General features: G+C 39.2%; 1 protein-coding gene across 3 annotated transcripts in view; it reads right to left on the bottom strand.

Moving 5' to 3' along the window:
• LOC136858045 (phytanoyl-CoA dioxygenase, peroxisomal) overlaps positions 1 to 14,897 on the bottom strand; it is a 63,166-nt gene extending 48,269 nt beyond the window's left edge. Inside the window, exons 1-4 of one of the 3 annotated variants that reach the window (XM_067137279.2) lie at positions 14,760 to 14,897; positions 14,523 to 14,635; positions 12,724 to 12,799; positions 7,168 to 7,316 (exon numbers count right to left, since the gene is read on the bottom strand). In XM_067137279.2, coding sequence (XP_066993380.2) covers positions 7,168 to 7,316; positions 12,724 to 12,783 — 209 coding nt within the window. In that variant the 5' untranslated portion in view covers positions 12,784 to 12,799; positions 14,523 to 14,635; positions 14,760 to 14,897. The remainder of the gene's footprint in view (positions 1 to 7,167; positions 7,317 to 12,723; positions 12,800 to 14,522; positions 14,636 to 14,759) is intronic. The other 2 variants (XM_067137280.2, XM_067137281.2) reach the window with 2 other exon arrangements.
• Between the last annotated feature and the right edge of the window lie 786 nt (positions 14,898 to 15,683).

Raw genomic sequence — 15,683 nt, 5'->3', positions numbered from 1 at the left:
GCAGAGCCTCTAAGATGGCGTAAAGTTCTGCAGTATACACGCTACATACTTTAGGGAGCGAGATCTTCGTGCTCATATCATCAATGACAAAAGAGCAACCAACATTATCTCCCATTTTTGAACCATCCGTGAAGATAAGTCTCGCAGCCAGATATTGGTGAACGAAGTCCTGGAAATACTTCCAATAAACGGAAGAATCCGTGTTCACCTTAGGTCCACGCAGCAGATCTAGACGTATATCCGGTCGCGGAACCAACCACGGAGGTACCTCGCTAAGAGTTTGTTCAAGACAACCACCGATATTGATATTCAAATCATCAAATCAAATCAAAATCTCTTTATTTGCAAATGAGGTGTCTACCTCGGTGGCAAATGGTACACTAAAATACATTATTGTCAAGCACTAAATATTAAATTAACAAGAGAAGAAAATTTTTCCTATAATACAATATTATACAATTTACGCTAACAATGTTTTCTATTAAACACACAGCTCATCCTTAATAAATTTATATTGTTTACAAAATTCTAATTATAATATCTCCTGTACTACTTACAATCATGACACAAGCTATCAATCCGAAACCCAACCGGCCGTGTGGCATTCGGCCGGTCTTGGTACCTCTGGTGGTATTCGGTACGATAGATGCATTGATAGCTTGGATGTAGCGGCATTTCATGAATTTTGGCAGCGTACGTGAAAAGTAACTGCTGCCTCCTTATCCGTAAAGGTGGAACTCCCTCTTCAGCGAGTAAGCTGGGAACGGGGCTAGTACGGAAAGCTCCCGTTGCCAGCCTTACTCCACTATGGTGAATACTGTCTAAAAGGCTCAGCGTAGATTTTGATGCTGAGCCATAAGCTGCACTTCCATAGTCTATTTGGGAGAGGACCGTCGCCGTGTAAAATCGTAGCAGTACCGCACGGTCAGCCCCCCACAAGGTGCCGCTGAGAAACTTAAGCATGTTCAGTCTCTTCATGCAGGCAACCTTCAACTGACGGATATGGGGCTGCCACGTAAGTCTCTTATCAAAATGGAGACCCAGGAATCTGCAGGTGTCAACCACTGGTAAGACACTGTTTCGCAAGCGGAACTCTGGTTCGGGATGCACAGGCCGACGTCGACAGAAATGTACAACTAAGGTTTTCGCTGCTGAAAATCAAAAACCATGTTGCAGGGCCCAACTGTCGACTCGGTTAATAGCTTGCTGTAGCTGTCTTTCAGCAAACGCCACCCTTCCGGAGCTGTAATGTAGAGCTAAGTCGTCTACATACAGCGAAGGAACGACTGCGGGCCCAGCAGCAGCAACTTGCCGTTGATGGCAATTGCGAACAGCGTGACACTCAGTACCGATCCCTGAGGTACTCCATTTTCCTGAACGTAATATTAAGCATTTGATTATGGATTTTGTCCGGTCCAGGAGCCGTATCCCTGCATAGCGTGAGTGCACTTCGCAACTCCCACTCCGTGAAGGGCACGTTGTAGGGATGCGAGGCACTGGAGGCGAAAGAGAGATGGTGTGCCTCTGCTTCGCGCTTAATTTGAAGAAATGCAGGATCGAATCTCGCAGAGTTGGACGTATCTGCAAAAATGTGACGCGATGTGGTCAGCAATGACAGAAGGAATCGTAACTATATCTCCATTAATGGAGATTCCGGGTACTGAGGGCACATTCTGTACACCGACAATACGGCGGAGTTTCGTCCACACTTGTGATGACGGAGTATGTGCCGTCATAGAAGACACATACTTTTCCCACGTAGCTTTCTTACTTTCTCGAATCAAAAAACGGGCCTTCGAGCGCAGACGCTTAAATGTGATATGAGAGTGACCAGAGAACCCGTTTCTCTCAGACATCCAGTCTACAAGCTGTCTCCTTGAGTACCTTTCTTGATAAATTTGGTTTGAGAGATGTGTACTTCCATAGGATAGTCCATATACTAAGGAGCGTAAGAAAACAACATGATCAACACAAAGGCCACAGAAAAATCCTATCAAAACGGTCTCTATTCGTAGATGATGTCACCTGTGGCTTTGTCACTGCCCATGCCAAGTGGCTACTCGTCATAGGGAGCAGACATGATACCGTGTTACTATCAATCTTGCTTCATTTGTTCACTGCTACATTCATTATAAAAAACATGATTTCCGTATTTTGAGAAAATAATATATATATATATATATATATATATATATATATATACAGGGTCATCCCTTTGGGATGTCAGAAAAGTAAAACGTTATAGCTATTATGTTAATGCATATATATCAATGCAATTTTATGTAATGTACGTGACAATGATGGGAGTTAACAATGACTCTCTTTGCAACAATGACTTCCACGAGACAACGCAGCAGTGTAGTTCATAGTGCAATCACCGGATGTCAGGTACAGAGGCGGTACAAGTTAGCGCGTGCGCTCAGTGCTCAGTGTTGATACGAAGTTGAGTGAAGATGGTCGTTACACCAAAACAATGCGCTCAGTGTGTTGTTTGGTATACCAAATTTTCGAGTGTAGTGGAGACCCAGCGAGCTTACAAACGTCAGTACAACATTAGGCATGTCCCATCACATCGGCACATTGTTAAATGGTACAACATGTTTTTGGAAAATGGATTACAGATGCCTCACAGGTGGAAGGTGGCGTGATAGCAACAACCTACATACATACTGTACATACATACATAATCATTAAAGACTGTTATGCCTTTCAGCGTTCAGTCTGCAAGCCTCTGTGAATTTACTAAATGTTGCCACAATCCTCTATTTGCAGCTAGTGTTGTGGCTTCATTTAGTTCTATACCTCTATCTTTAAATCGTTGGAAAATGAGTCTAACCATCGTCGTCTTTGTCTCCCTCTACTTCTCTTACCCTCCATAACAAAGTCATTTATTCTCCTAGGTAACCTATCATCCTCCATTCGCCTCACATGACCCCACCACCGTAACCGGTTTATGCGTACAGCTTCATCCATCGAGTTCATTCCTAACTTAGCCTTTATCTCCTCATTCCGAGTACCCTCCTCCCGCTGTTCCCACCTGTTTGTACCAGCAATCATTCTTGCTACTTTCATCTCTGTTACTTCTAACTTATGAATAAGATATCCTGAGTCCACCCAGCTTTCGCTCCTGTAAAGCAAAGTTGGTCTGAAAACAGACTGATGTAAAGATAGTTTCGTCTGGGAGCTGACTTCCTTCTTACAGAATACTGCTGATCGCAACTGCGAGCTCACTGCATTAGCTTTACTACACATTGATTCAATCTCACTTACTATATTACCATCCTGGGAGAACACACAACCTAAATATTTGAAATTATCGACCTGTTCTAGCTTTGTATAGCAACAAGGAGGAAGATATTCAAGAAGCCATGACGCAGAGTCCACGAATGTCACTCAGCTGCTTATCAGCAGAGCAGAACACACCATACACAACATGTCACAGGATTGTTAGGCATTATCTTCACATGCATCCATACCGTATGCAGCGCATGCAAGCACTGACACAGCTGAATTACGGAGTTCGACTCAATTTTGTTACAATGATGTGTGAGCGGCAGGAAGGTGACGATCAATGGTTAAAACGATGGATGTTCACGGACGAAGCCACATTCCATGTGAGTGGCCGAGTCAATACGTGGCCGTGGTGGACCTATCCCATGGCCTCCTAATAGCCCTGACCTAACCCCTCCAGATTTTTTCCTATGGGGCTACATCAAGTCGACAGTGTACGCACGAAAACCACAAAATCTGGCTGACCTACGGAGGGAGATTACAGCGGCCTTTCAGCAAATCACTCCAGAAATGCTGTGTGCCACGTGGCGCAACATGGATTCGATGTATTGTTTGTGCCGCATGCGCGATGGTGGACATGTTGAGTGCTAATGTGCTGTACACAAACTCCAAACTCTCCTTAACATGTATGTACCGTTAACAAGCAATAAAAGTGCATAGTTTCTTGTGTGTAGCGTTACTTTTCTGATATCCCAAACGGATGACCCTGTAGATCAACCACCTAATCAATAGACAATATTATGATCTAAAAAGATTATTTATCAAACAGAAGTGGACATGTTTCACCTCTTAGAGCCATCATCAGCACCCAAAAACTTTGTCCACTTTTGTTTGATAAATAATCTTTTTAGATAGAGTACTGAGTACTGATTAGGTGGTTGATCTATATATATTTTTTCTCAAGTTACATAGTCAATACAGACCAAACAGAATATGATTACTTGTAACTGATTTCAATAACTGGAATAAAGGCTGTTAGGTGAGTATATAAATGCTTAGAATAGAGCAAAATTCATAATAATGCAATAATGTATCCCTTTAGGAAGAAAGCTAATGGGTTTAAGTCTGAGGACCTTGGTGGTCACTCAATTGGATTCCCGCCACATATTCGCTTCCTGCAGTACTACACATCGGGAAAATCTCTTATCCGCCAGCTGAAGTGCAGATAGCTACCGATAATAAATTGGTTAATAATTCTGCCAACAGATGACATGCAATACAATATGCAACAAGTCTACAATGGCAATAATTAAGACATGAGTATGTTTATAAAACAGTTACTAAAACAAATAATAGAGTAAACTGGACGGATACTTTGCTGAAAAGCTTTGGCTTGAAAACAAGGATAAGAGTGGCCTTTTGGAATGTAAGAACGATGTTTGAGTCAGGGAAATTGGAACAAGTTTCCAGGGAGATGGAATGATATAAGTTGGCGATACTTGGATTGAGCAAAACACGGTGGAATGGTTTCGGAGAATACAGGTTGAGAGATGGCAAGACTCTTTTGTACTCGGGGAAAGAAGACCATGAAAATGGAGTGGGTATACTACTGACAAGAAAAGCAAGGAGAAGCCTATTAGACTGGAAGCCGATTTCAGATCAGATCATTATAGCACAATTCAAGACACAAGCAAGAAATATATACCTTGTGCAGTGTTATGCATCTACGGAACAAGCAGATGCCCTAGACAAGGACAACTTCTATGGACAACTGGAGAAGGTATTAGCTAGTATTAAAAAGAAAGACATAAAAAATTGTGATGGAAGACCTTGATCCCAAGATTGATAGTGAAAATGAAGGGTTAGAGCTGGTAATGTGAGAATATGGGGTTGGGGTCAAAATGACAACGGTGAGCATTTAATCGAAATGTGCTTAAATAACATGCTGGTTATTGGAGGATCAGTGTTCCCACACACACTCTGCCATTATATGGGTCTCACCAGATGGCAAGACACAAAATCAAACCGACCATTTTGCAATTTGAAAGCATTTCCTTCTTGATGTCCGGAACAGAAGAGGTTGCAGGAGCATTCTTCAGTCCAAAAGGCATTACTGTAAACTGGTACAATCCTCTCGGGGTCATGAAGGTGGTCAGCGGTCTAGAAATTTCATCAACCTTCACTTGCTAGTATCTGGAGTTGAGATCCAGCATGATGAAAATCCTAGACCAACTTACTTGTTTCAGCGAGTCTTTCAGGTCAGGCATGGGACAGACATCACTAATGGTAAGGTAAGCTAATGCTTTTTAATGCTAGGTGGCACGTGGTGGCGCACCAAGGTCAAAAAATTGGATTTAACATTACAAGCTCAACAACATATCAAACAATCAAAACTATCCAAACTTTTGCATACCAAAATGTATAATTTTACTGGACTAGAAACTAATGGTGTGATAGTTTCCACACTCGTCAATGCCTGCTTTCTTGGCAATGGGTATAACAACATTCTGTCTAAAATTGGATCACACTTTTCCTGTATCACACACCTTAAACAATAAATTGAATAACCTAATTTTCCTCAAGGGGCTGCCAGGCCGAGGCGGTAAAGGCATGCTCGGTTCGCCCAGAAGGACGTGGATTCGAATCCCCGTCAGGAAGTCGTAAAATTTAAGAAACAAGATTTCCACTTCCGGAGGTGCATATGCCCCTGAGGTTCACTCAGCCTACACCAAAAATGAGTACCAGGTTAATTCCTGGGGGCAAAGGAGGCCGGGCGTAGAGCTAACCACTCTACCCCATCACGTGCCGAGGTTAACAACAGTGGAAGCCTTTACCTTCCACTCCTCCAAGGGCCTTCATGGCCTGTACGGAGGTGACTTTGCTTTGCTTTGCTTTTTTCTGCATTTTCCTAAGGCAGTCACTAATTCTGAGTGTATGTCATCAATTTCAGGTGCCTTGTTCGTATTTGGGTCTCTCAAAGCTCTGTTGAATTCTGACCTCAAAATTCTGTCTCCTATTTCATCACCATAAACAATAACATTTGACATACATAAGCAGAAAGATTCATTGCTGAAATTCCATTCAATCACAAAATCGGTCAAGGCCATCATTGGACTTTGTATTCTATGGAAACCTAAGCTGGAACAACTTGATGCACATTCTACACTCCCAAAGTTTGCTGACAATTAGCCATGTTACTCAGCACAGGAAGTAATATATCTCCACATTCTGCTCTTGGATAGAGAATGTAAAAAAATTAGTAAATACGGTACTGTATACAAAAACAGTGATACGTTGAAAACATGTTATGAAATATAACAAATGCAATGGAAAACTATGTTTAAAATGTACATAGCTTCCATCTGGGATGAATTTCGTTGTGTGGACCCACACTTGTTACAACTAAATTTGTCCAAGATTGAAGCTATGTACATTTTAAACAGTTGTTCATTGCATTTGTTAATTGTATTTTATCACAAGTTTTTTATGTATCACTGTTTTTGTATATGCCTTTCATCTTTGTGTTATTTTAACTGATGATAACCTCTAGACTAGATTGAAACATGTCCTATGTAGCTTTTTAGACAGACCATTTATCAAATGGCAAACGTGTACTGAACAGGTGGGCTTCATACAATTAAATTCTTTTCGAATTTTATCTTAGATATTTAAAGTCAATACAGAACCAGAATGAAGTTCATTACTTGTAATCATGAGCAAACTGTCGGCCCTGAAGGTGCTGGATAAAACAGCATTTATTGTGGGTCTATACTGTCCATGTAGCAGCTTCATTGTGGGTAAGTAGTAATAAATAAAGTCTGTCAGCAGAGTTCAGTTAGTTACATTTTCTACAATATCGTATAATTAAAATAGTTAAACTTCACTGTAAGTCACTTGATAGCATCGTGTAAGGTATTACAGAAGTAAGTAACATACCAACACTCATTCAGGAGCTCCTCATGCACTAGTCGTGGGATCACAATGTAGCCATTCTCCTCGTAAAACTTTCTCTGCTCCCATGACAGATGAGGGTTGTCCACAGTGTATCTGAACTCAGATGAAGTAGCCGATGTTTCACAAAATCTCTGCTGGATATTAAGGATAAGCTTTTACATTGTACTGACAATCTGTTTCCACTCTTCTAATACAGTATCCAGCAAGGTTGATGATAATGATGTTCATCATTATGTACACAAAATTTACAGAATACCTTTATGTAACTTTAAAGCTTTTTAGTCTGTCGAAAACACTAATTATAACACATATAAAACTATAACATACCTGTAAAAAGTACACACTATCAAACAAAAAATGACAAGTCACATTCTACAAGAACATCCTCAGATTCTATCAAATCACTTTAAATCATACGTATATATGTACAATATTGTTTATGTTGCATAAACTTGTCAATGATTGAGAGTTGGTGATATCATGAACAAATAATTATGGTAGTAGTATTCAACTGTCACCTTATTAACTTATAAAAATGTTTCTGTACTTATCTAAGCTGGTAATGAATAGTCCATCACCTTCAACAACTGCTTCTGGACTGTGGTCATTGGCTTGTCAAGTAGCTATGGAGAGGGAAGCAGTTTGTTGATAAATGATGTTGCTGTGGTGGAAATGAATGTCAAAAGTGGAAAAGACAGCGAGGTGTGTCATGTTGAGCTGTGCTCTTGCGTGTCAGATGTCTATGCATTCCAGTGGAAATGAATGGGTGTGACATATAAAATTAATTGAAAATAGTGTTGAATCCATAGATTTTGGGGTTGCTAAGGTCAATACTAACAGTCCAGATGTTATAACCGAGATATTCACATACTTTATTACTAATGTTGAATCCATAGATTTCGGGGTTGCTAAGGTCAATACTAACAGTCCAGATGTTATAACCGAGATATTCACATACTTTATTACTAAGTCCATCAATGGTGAGAGCATTGCAGAAGTGAAAATACTGTTCAGTCATCATGGTAGCAAACTAATCAGGGATAGTTGTGGTGGTGGTGGTGATGGTGGTGGTTGTTGTTATCCATATTAATCTGGAAGATAATGAGGATGAATATTGAAATGAGGAAAAAAACATGAGGGAACAATCCCTGAATGAGGGGGGAATTGAGATTTAAATTCTATAACCGAGTTGATGAAGTTGATATTTTTAAGATTTCTTAGAAATTGTGGGCAATTTTTCATGACTCATTTTCCTGGAATTCCTTTATAAAGCCGACATCCTTGCAATTTCAGTGGGTCTTGATTGCTGTTCCTAATTTTTTGAAGTGCCATGATTAGAATTTTGTGTTTGTTCATGATGTCAGTGATCTTTAATTTTCCTGTTTGACCGAAGTGGTTAACATAATGTGTCTAGAAAAATAAGATTTATTTAGGAAGGCAGAAAATCTTAGCTTAAAGTTTCTTGTAGAGTAGTTCCAAACGTCAAGTTTTCATGGTTGCAAAATGGTCAATCACACGGTCCTTCAATACTTCATTATTAATCAATTCCTACACAGGCTTTCTCTTGATAGAAATGGTTCTAAGACTGCTGAGCCTTTCACTTTTCATTTTATTACACAAACAGGTTTTTATCCTTTTCAGAGTACTCACACTCCTTTCAGAGGAACCCGTGATCACAGGAAATGTTAATATTAAGCGAATCAATTTTGAAACGTCAACATACACTGGTTCGAAATCATTGAGGACAATATAATGTAAAAGCTTTTGAGGGGACAAATGTTTTTCTGTATCAAAAAATTTTATCGATTTATTTTCCAGTATTTCTCTATTAAGACTGTTCAGTTTAATAGTGGGGAAGCTCTATTTGTAAACTACAAAGTACCGAGCTCGATAGCTGCAGTCGCTTAAGCGCGGCCAGTATCCAGTATTAGAGAGATAGTGGGTTCGAACCCCACTGTCGGCAGCCCTGAAGATGGTTTTCCGTGGTTTCCCATTTTCACACCAGGCAAATGGTGGGGTTGTTCTTTAATTAAGGCCACGGCTGCTTCCTTCCCACTCCTAACCCTTTCCTGCCCCAACGTCGCCATGAGACCTATCTGTGTCGGTGCGACGTAAAGCAACTTGTAAGCAAAAGAAACTATGAAGTGAGTTGGCTCCAACAATTCAACAAACTGAATGCTTTCAAAATTGTCAAACTGTATTTCCATTTGCATAATTAAAGTGTCAAGGACTTCACTGTTACAATTTTGAGCATTTGGAATGTCTCACTATTTATTTTACAACATTTTTCAACGCAAGAGGATATGGTATTTTCTGATCACATATCCTTGAGGATACCAGAGGTTTTCCTAATTTCAGTATTGCACAAAATGACATCAAATGTGGTTTTATGTTGCAGCAGAACAAGGTGATGGTCTGTATAAATAAAAAATTCTCTATAAAGACAGTGAAAATAAATTAATGTTAAGCAACCCAATAGCAGAAATGAATGACTCACTGTCCCAACCCTCATCATTCTATGCAATTATCTTCAAAAACCTGTCTTAAATCATCATAGTGTGAATTCCGGCTCCATGGCTAAATGGTTAGCGTGCTGGCCTTTGGTCACTGGGGTCCCGGGTTCGATTCCCGGCAGGGTCGGGAATTTTAACCATCATTGGTTAATTTCACTGGCACGTGGGCTGGATGTACGTGTCGTCTTCATCATCATTTCATCCTCATCATGACACACCTACGGGTGTCAAATCAAAAGACCTGCACCTCGCAAACCGAACATGTCCTCGGACACTAAAAGCCACACGCCATTCCATTTCATAGTGTGAAAATCTTGTGTGGACTGCTCTGGAATGAAAGCTCCAACGGGTAGCACATGCTTGTGGAAGTCTGCATCCTTTGGATTCCAGAAGATGAGCTCTCTTTGAGGATCTACTAAAAAATGAATGAAACGCTGTCAGCTTATGAATGCTAGGGGCTTTACGTCGCACCGACACAGATAGGTCTTATGGCGACGATAGGATAGGAAAGGCCTAGGAGTTGGAAGGAAGCGACCATGGCCTTAATTAAGGTACAGCCCCAGCATTTGCCTGGTGTGAAAATGGGAAACCACAGAAAACCATCTTCAGGGCTGCCGACAGTGGGGTTCGAACCCACTATCTACCGAATACTGGCCGCACTTAAGCGACTGCAGCTATCGAGCTCAGTAAATGTCAGCCATGTGTCAGTAGATTTACTGGCACGTAAAAGAACCCCTGCAGGACTAACTTCCGGCACCTCGGCGTCTCTGAACACCATAAAAGTAGTTAATGGGACGTAAAGCAATTATTATTATTATTATTATTATTATTATTATTATTATTATTATTATTATTATAAAAAGCCCGACGTGGACTGGAGATGATCTTGAATGTACTGTTTCTGTTTTGAAAGAAGATCTAACAACTCTAGGTAACTGCTCCTATTGATCGAGTCTCCCCCTTCAAAATGACCTCGAAATCCAAGCTTCTGTTTCCCAAGAAAACACACAACAGCAAGTTTCTCAACAACTAGCCAATTTAGTTTTAAGACTTTGTTATGTTTAATGACCTGAATTCTTGCACCTTCAGATAAAGAACGTTTTATCTCCTTTTGCTTCAAGTAAACTGAATTTCTCTTCATTCTGAATATGTTTATTTCAATTTGGATGCTTCTCCGCTTTTCCAAGAATGTTTTTGTAACTGTTATCCCATTTAAAGTCTATTTCTTTTCAACACCAAACAAAAAACACGTAGACCCTATAACAAAACCACGAATATCGTGTATACCAAGAAAATGTAAATTTTCTAGCTACTTTACCGTCAAAATACTTAATATCTAAATTAGGCATACACGTTTTGATTTTGGCTTCACATTTCTTTTCGTAAGTCCAAAAAGGGAACGGTTTACATTTTAAAGATCAAAAGACTTGTAAAGTTCCCGAAAGGGCCTGCTTCACTCATTATTTAAACATGAGTTTCAGCCAGATGATGTCAGTCTAGTTTTACACAACAACAACTCAGAAAATGAAATGGTTGTTTCCATGTCTGAATTATCACTAAGATTGCCAATAATGCACTGATTGGCTACTAACTCGAAAAAATAGCGTGCGCACTTACACAATTAACAATACGTACTTCACTTTAGCCTTCGCGCTAGGAATTTCTTCACACTCAAATAGCAGAAGAGGCATGCCTCAATGGGCTCATAGACTTAGCGGAGAGAGGGACGCGGACGGTAACTTAACTTCCCCCCCACCACTCCGCTCCAAATCGCCAAGCTGGCAAAACGCAAACAAAACAAAGTCCTCGGTGAGTCAAATTATTTGCTGCCTCCCTGTCAAAACAAGTATTCTGCTGTTACTAACCACCGGGCGATGAGAGAGGCACATAGCCTGCTGTCAACCCTGTAGTACATATTAAATAGAGATTATTAAAAAGTAAAAGGGAAACTTGTGTCAGTCATCCAGAGGTGGTGCAGTTCTTTTCAGGCACACCCCGAATGGAGGTGAGCTGCATGTACCATTTCAACCACACACCAGCCCTCCTGCCATTCTTAAATTTCTGGCAGTACCGGGAATCCACTGCCACTGAGGACAGCAGCTAATAGTGCTAACCGATACGCTATGGAGGCGGACATAGAAATTATTGTAGTTTTAGCACAACAACAACAGCAGATGAATTTGTTACGATATTTACATGATTTAATCGTATTTCTTAGGGTAAACATTGCCTCAAATGACTCCAAGTAGTTTCGCCACTGATTATTTTACTAAGAAGACAATTGACAACAACAGTATTGAAATTCTGAGAGGAAGTCTTCCGTTGGAGTGATTTATAGACCTAAGTGATCTTCGTCTCAACAACATTATACAACACTGATAGATATGACAACTTGCTGCAAGCACATATGTTAAGAGTTACAGTAGGCCTAACCCACAGGCACGCACTTAGAATTTTTTAGGCGAGGTACAATGAACAATATCAAGTTATAAAAGAACTATAATGAACAGCAATTTTTCTATATGCTTATTTCTGAAACTTTAATGTTAAAATGTAGTGCAATAATAAACAGTTTACCATCAGACTAAAAATTCTGGTCTTATCCATGATATACTACATACGTAATCTATAAGTACCAGTACCTAACTTCTAAGTTAACCCAACATGATAAGCATTATCGTTTAACAGATGGCACTAGCAGGCACCGGCTGCACACCTAAAGCACATGCAGATTTGATTTAAAAAGGAAGTACAAATGTGCATTCAGGCCTACATTGCAATGATATTAGTTCACTCATTGCTGCGATGATAACACTGTTGAGGTAATTGAAGAAACGAAAATGAGTGCTTGGATAATGTGCGAATAAATATTATTTGGGAAAATACAGATAACTTAGAATAATAAGTTATGTAAGACATACCTACTACCGTACATAATATGACAAAATTTCATAATGTCAGTATTGGGCTACATAATGAGCAACGCAAGTTTTCTCTAACAAATGGCTTGGGTTACAAAGGATACAGGTTGTCTTCGCCACTGCAAATGGCCACTGATGACCTTCAATCTTCTTTCAGCTGCCATAATCCTTCACGGCCAACTGCAAATGCAAATAAATACCATACTCACATACATACATACACATATATATATATATATACATACTACTACCGGTACTACTACTACTACTACTACTGCTTAAGAACTACACATTATCTTTAATACAGCGCTATACCATACTACATTCTTGGCTCAAATAGCCCTGCTAGTGATAAAATTAAGTGAACCAAAATAATGATAGCCTACACATAATTAACAACCTGTTAACTGTAATGGTCTTAAAAAATGGTAGGGTACCAGAATTTAGCCTCTAAAGGATACATTTTTTTAATGATTTACTGGCACAGTCTCTACGCTCTGTGTAGCATTAACAAGAGACTTCCAAGAATTTAATGTGTCATGACTCTCAAACCACGGTTGAAAGTTGCATGTCCAAGATATAACCGTCTTCCCTAGGTCAACATTTCCCTTCTATCTTGATTTCTATGATCAGTTCTATCCTATCAGGCAGTATTTGTCATTTCTGAACATGTGACCAAACTAGATAGCTTTCCTGTGTTTTACGAGGATTAGCATGATTCAGCAGATTTGGCATGATATCCCAGTAACTTCTTTTTGGAAACACGATTTACCCATGACATATTGACCATTCTGCAATACATCCACATTTCAAAGGCCTGCAGATGGTTCACTAATGAAGCCTTTAGTGTTCATCCTTGAACTGCATAAAGCAGCATCGGTAACACAACATTCCATAGTAGGCCAATATTTTTCAAATTGGAGGTCACAGTTGCACACAAGAAGTTATAATTTCACAAACTCACTTCATGCAATACTATGGTTTTGATTTCTACATCCAATCCCATTTTGGGGTTAGCCATTGGTGTTTCTGTCCAGAGCGTTATAACAACTTCGGTGATTTTCTGTTTGCTGTGAATTGTGTTTTCTGAATGATTATTTTAAGACCAAACTCCTTGCTTTCTTTGCATATCTGATCAAAACATACTTAAGGTATTCTAAATTGTCAACATGTATCACGGCATCAACTAAACTACAGCACACAAGGCAGATAACTAAGTATTTAAATATGTGCATTGGGAGAACCAATTTATTTTCACAATTATAGAAAAGCTCAGTAGTGAGAGGGAGTTATTATCATTATGGCTCCTGGTATGAGCTAGAACAAGTTTGTTACTTTCCTTGATCTATTTCACTCTCATCTGACATTCATAAAATAAACGTGACAGAAGTAGCCTATAAAAATTTCAACCTAGAACCCAACAGTAATTAGTTACATTTTCAACAGGTAGAACATTTCTGAGCTATGCAGAGATTCGCAACCTAGCATAGAAGACCAAATAAATGTGTGGCAGCATACAACGGACTCCTGAAAGTAAATATTGATTAAATACGCAATGTGTCCTTGTACACTTGGCTATTATATCTCCCTCGTAGATGTTTTCTCTGATTTCTTAGAAGCTGAAGCATTGTGTAACATTTTCAATTAATCATAAACGTGTGTTAATAGCAGTTTTTAGAACTAGTCTGACACTATGTTTGATTATGACGATTGTTGTTTTACGAGGACTAACATCTAGGTCATCTGCTCGAAAACTAAGTTTAAGTTAATGTTTTTATCCAATGGGAGATGAAACAGTTTTGGTTTATAATATTGTGTATTCTTACTCTACATAAACACGTTACGGTAAAATCCGTCATCCAACAAATACATTTAATCCAAATGATAATAAAGATTTGGTTACCAATTAGTCAAACCTCTTCTGGACAACCTATGTTTTCACTCCGAATCCGACACTTTCACGAGGCGATTATCTTATTGCCTACGGATATCGGTATCACGATGACTAATCCGTTTCTAGAACAAGACGTAACAATACAGTAATTATCTGTTATCAACGACTGCGCTCATGTCACATGTTAAGAGCAATAGATATTAAACACGGTATTAAAATTGCTTTTGACAGATAATTCTGGCTTACAATAGAACAGATCATCATCGAACATTATAAACTAAAATTATTTCTACGCATACAACCAGAAACATACGCGACCATTCTACACATTTATGTTCGAAAACACAACTGGCTTCCGAAACTTGTTATAGTAAGGAAAAAAATGTGGGTCTTTTTTCAACAGTCGGGTTATGACGTTAGCGCTGATGTTGCAAGGAATGGCGTCTTGTTGTCATGGTAACATAAGCAATGTTGACACGTGATGTCCTTTCCCAGCAACTTCTATGTTTTACTCGTTTTTTCTTTTTTGTCATTGTGTACGTATTTTATTTCATTCAACATGTGCAGATATTGTGTTTACTATATTCATGGTTAGCTGTTATTAGTTTGTTCATAATTGGAGATTACTTTTAGGCTATGGTTTAGTTTACGATAGGATAGGATAGGATTGTGTGTGTGTGTTTTCACCTGTGGATTTAGTGTGAATAAGGCTGCCACATTGAGGGAATTGGAAGACCACATTGTCACAGCCGTCACTAATGTGACAGCGAAGAACTGGAAAAAAAAAAAGTGGTAGGCCATACCAAATACAGTAGAGACAATACGCGACACCTCCGGATTTAGCCTTGTTAAAATGGGAGAAATGTCGCAAGTGGCGCTCCTAGTGGTTTGACCTGCAAATTCGCGCTAAATTCAAATATCAATGGAGATGTATATACGGAAATGGATAAGTAAATTACGTCTAGAAAGAAAGTGTTTTACTAAGATATTAACTTCAAAATTTCTAAAGCAATTAAGAATAAATGAATGAAGAATTACTTCACAGGTTATTATTTAAAGACTGAAATTAGACATATAATCAAGATGTGAAATTGACTGCTGTGAAAGGGCTTGATCTTTCATTTATGCATTACTTGTTTAGCTTTAGAATTCCTGCCTGAAGGTTAACGG

Source organism: Anabrus simplex, chromosome 1 (assembly GCF_040414725.1).
Source record: "Anabrus simplex isolate iqAnaSimp1 chromosome 1, ASM4041472v1, whole genome shotgun sequence".
NCBI lineage: Eukaryota > Metazoa > Arthropoda > Insecta > Orthoptera > Tettigoniidae > Anabrus > Anabrus simplex.
This window is presented reverse-complemented; position numbering and strand designations above follow the sequence as displayed.